Source organism: Ceratocystis lukuohia (genome assembly GCF_044167205.1).
Source record: "Ceratocystis lukuohia strain C4212 chromosome Unknown Supercontig7_pilon, whole genome shotgun sequence".
NCBI lineage: Eukaryota > Fungi > Ascomycota > Sordariomycetes > Microascales > Ceratocystidaceae > Ceratocystis > Ceratocystis lukuohia.
The window spans coordinates 466881-468359 of NW_027263526.1; the positions used below are offsets into that span (position 1 = coordinate 466881).

At 49.6% G+C, this 1479-nt stretch overlaps 1 protein-coding gene across 1 annotated transcript; it reads left to right on the forward strand.

Annotated features, from left to right (window-relative positions):
- Window positions 1–686: 686 nt before the first annotated feature.
- HOO65_070074 (uncharacterized protein) lies at window positions 687–1479 on the forward strand (the record flags this gene model as incomplete). The annotated part of the gene is made up of 3 exons (XM_071005158.1): window positions 687–1138; window positions 1248–1306; window positions 1364–1479. 3 exons carry the CDS (start codon window positions 687–689, stop codon window positions 1477–1479), a joined length of 627 nt encoding a protein of 208 aa, XP_070856792.1.

Sequence of the window (1479 nt, forward strand, 5' to 3'; positions counted from 1 at the left end):
AATATTCCCGACGCTAGGGACTGGCCGCCTCTGGCTCGGCAAGCGAGACGCACAAGACATTGCCCTGCATGGATTGCTGTCCTGTTTGGCTGGTAATGTTGCGAGCGGGACAGTAACTTACTATTGACCCGCTTACCCTCCAAGGGAAACTAACCATGCGCACGCCCTTGGACGGCAACATGCAAGCATCCTATAGTAGCCTTATCGAAAGCTTCTTCCAAGTTCCCATAATAAGCACCGCTACGAAGAGAGGAGGGTGGGGGAGGGGGGTGTATGAACACAAAAACCGGCGTTGTTGAAATCACCATCAAGAAAGTGGAAGCAATATTGCAGGAACTATGATGGCGACATAGTCGATTGACTTGAGAGGCCTGATTTCGCCACGAATTCCGTAAGCCGCTCGGGCTTGTATCGTGCACTTGGAAGGGTTTTGTCCCCGTTTGCTTCGTTGCCGTGTGCATTTTGAGGTCTTGGTTCATTTCATTGTAGATGTGTCGTTGCAGATGTGTCTGCTTGCGTGCTCGGCGGTGTCGAGAGGCATCTGTTTGCTGCACGAAAGAGGCATCGAGAAGGACTACAAATAGTAGGCCACGCCGGCCACATAGCCGGAAAAATGTCAAGACTTCGAGAACAGCAACCTGAGAACCATCTATCCTTTTCTAAATCTACATCGCTTTACTACAGCCATGAAGTTTCTGCTCTTCCTAACCTTCTGCTGCACCATTGTGTTTGGTGCTATCATCCCCTCGCCCCCTGATCTGAAGCCTAGTCCAGCCATGGCTGACGACCCGACTGGCCCGCTCCAGCTTCACAAATTGCTGTCACGCGGTTCATCCGATGCATATAAGGAGGCCAAGCGGGCTGCCAACGAGAAAGGTGTTACGCTTGAGAATGACGAGTACTACTACTTCATGTCCTGCAATACGGTTCGCGCGGGTTTCACTCCGAGTGAGCCTGCAGTGAGATATGTATTCGACCAGACAGGAGGCTGTACTCATGTTGCTCTCGTCGTGGGCAAAATCACGAAGACAAGCTGGACCAAGAAGTTTGAAGCTACTTACCTAAACGCGAGTGATTCGCCCAGCGGCACAGCCTGGAAGCAATCGGTGAACGATTATAGTCCCCGGTCGAACCAAAAGTAAGTTCTTCTATGCCACTATTCAGGCACACCAACTTCTCCAAAATGATGAACTTTCTTGATGGCTTTTTGAAGATCACAGGACGTATGCTAACCTTAGTTATTTAAGACTGATTTACGGTGGCAAGGCTGTCTGGAACCCCGATATCGATTCCCTGAGCACAGCTGGTGAGTTACTCTATTGCTACTCTAGGCTTTTGAGTCTCGTTATTGACAAATCTATAGGAAACAACTGGCTTCGACAGGCTAACGTTGGAGGGCCTGGTGGAGGAAGACAATACAGTCCGAGTATGAACTGTCTAAATTATTATTACGACCTTAGGGACATGGTTGCTGCCTAA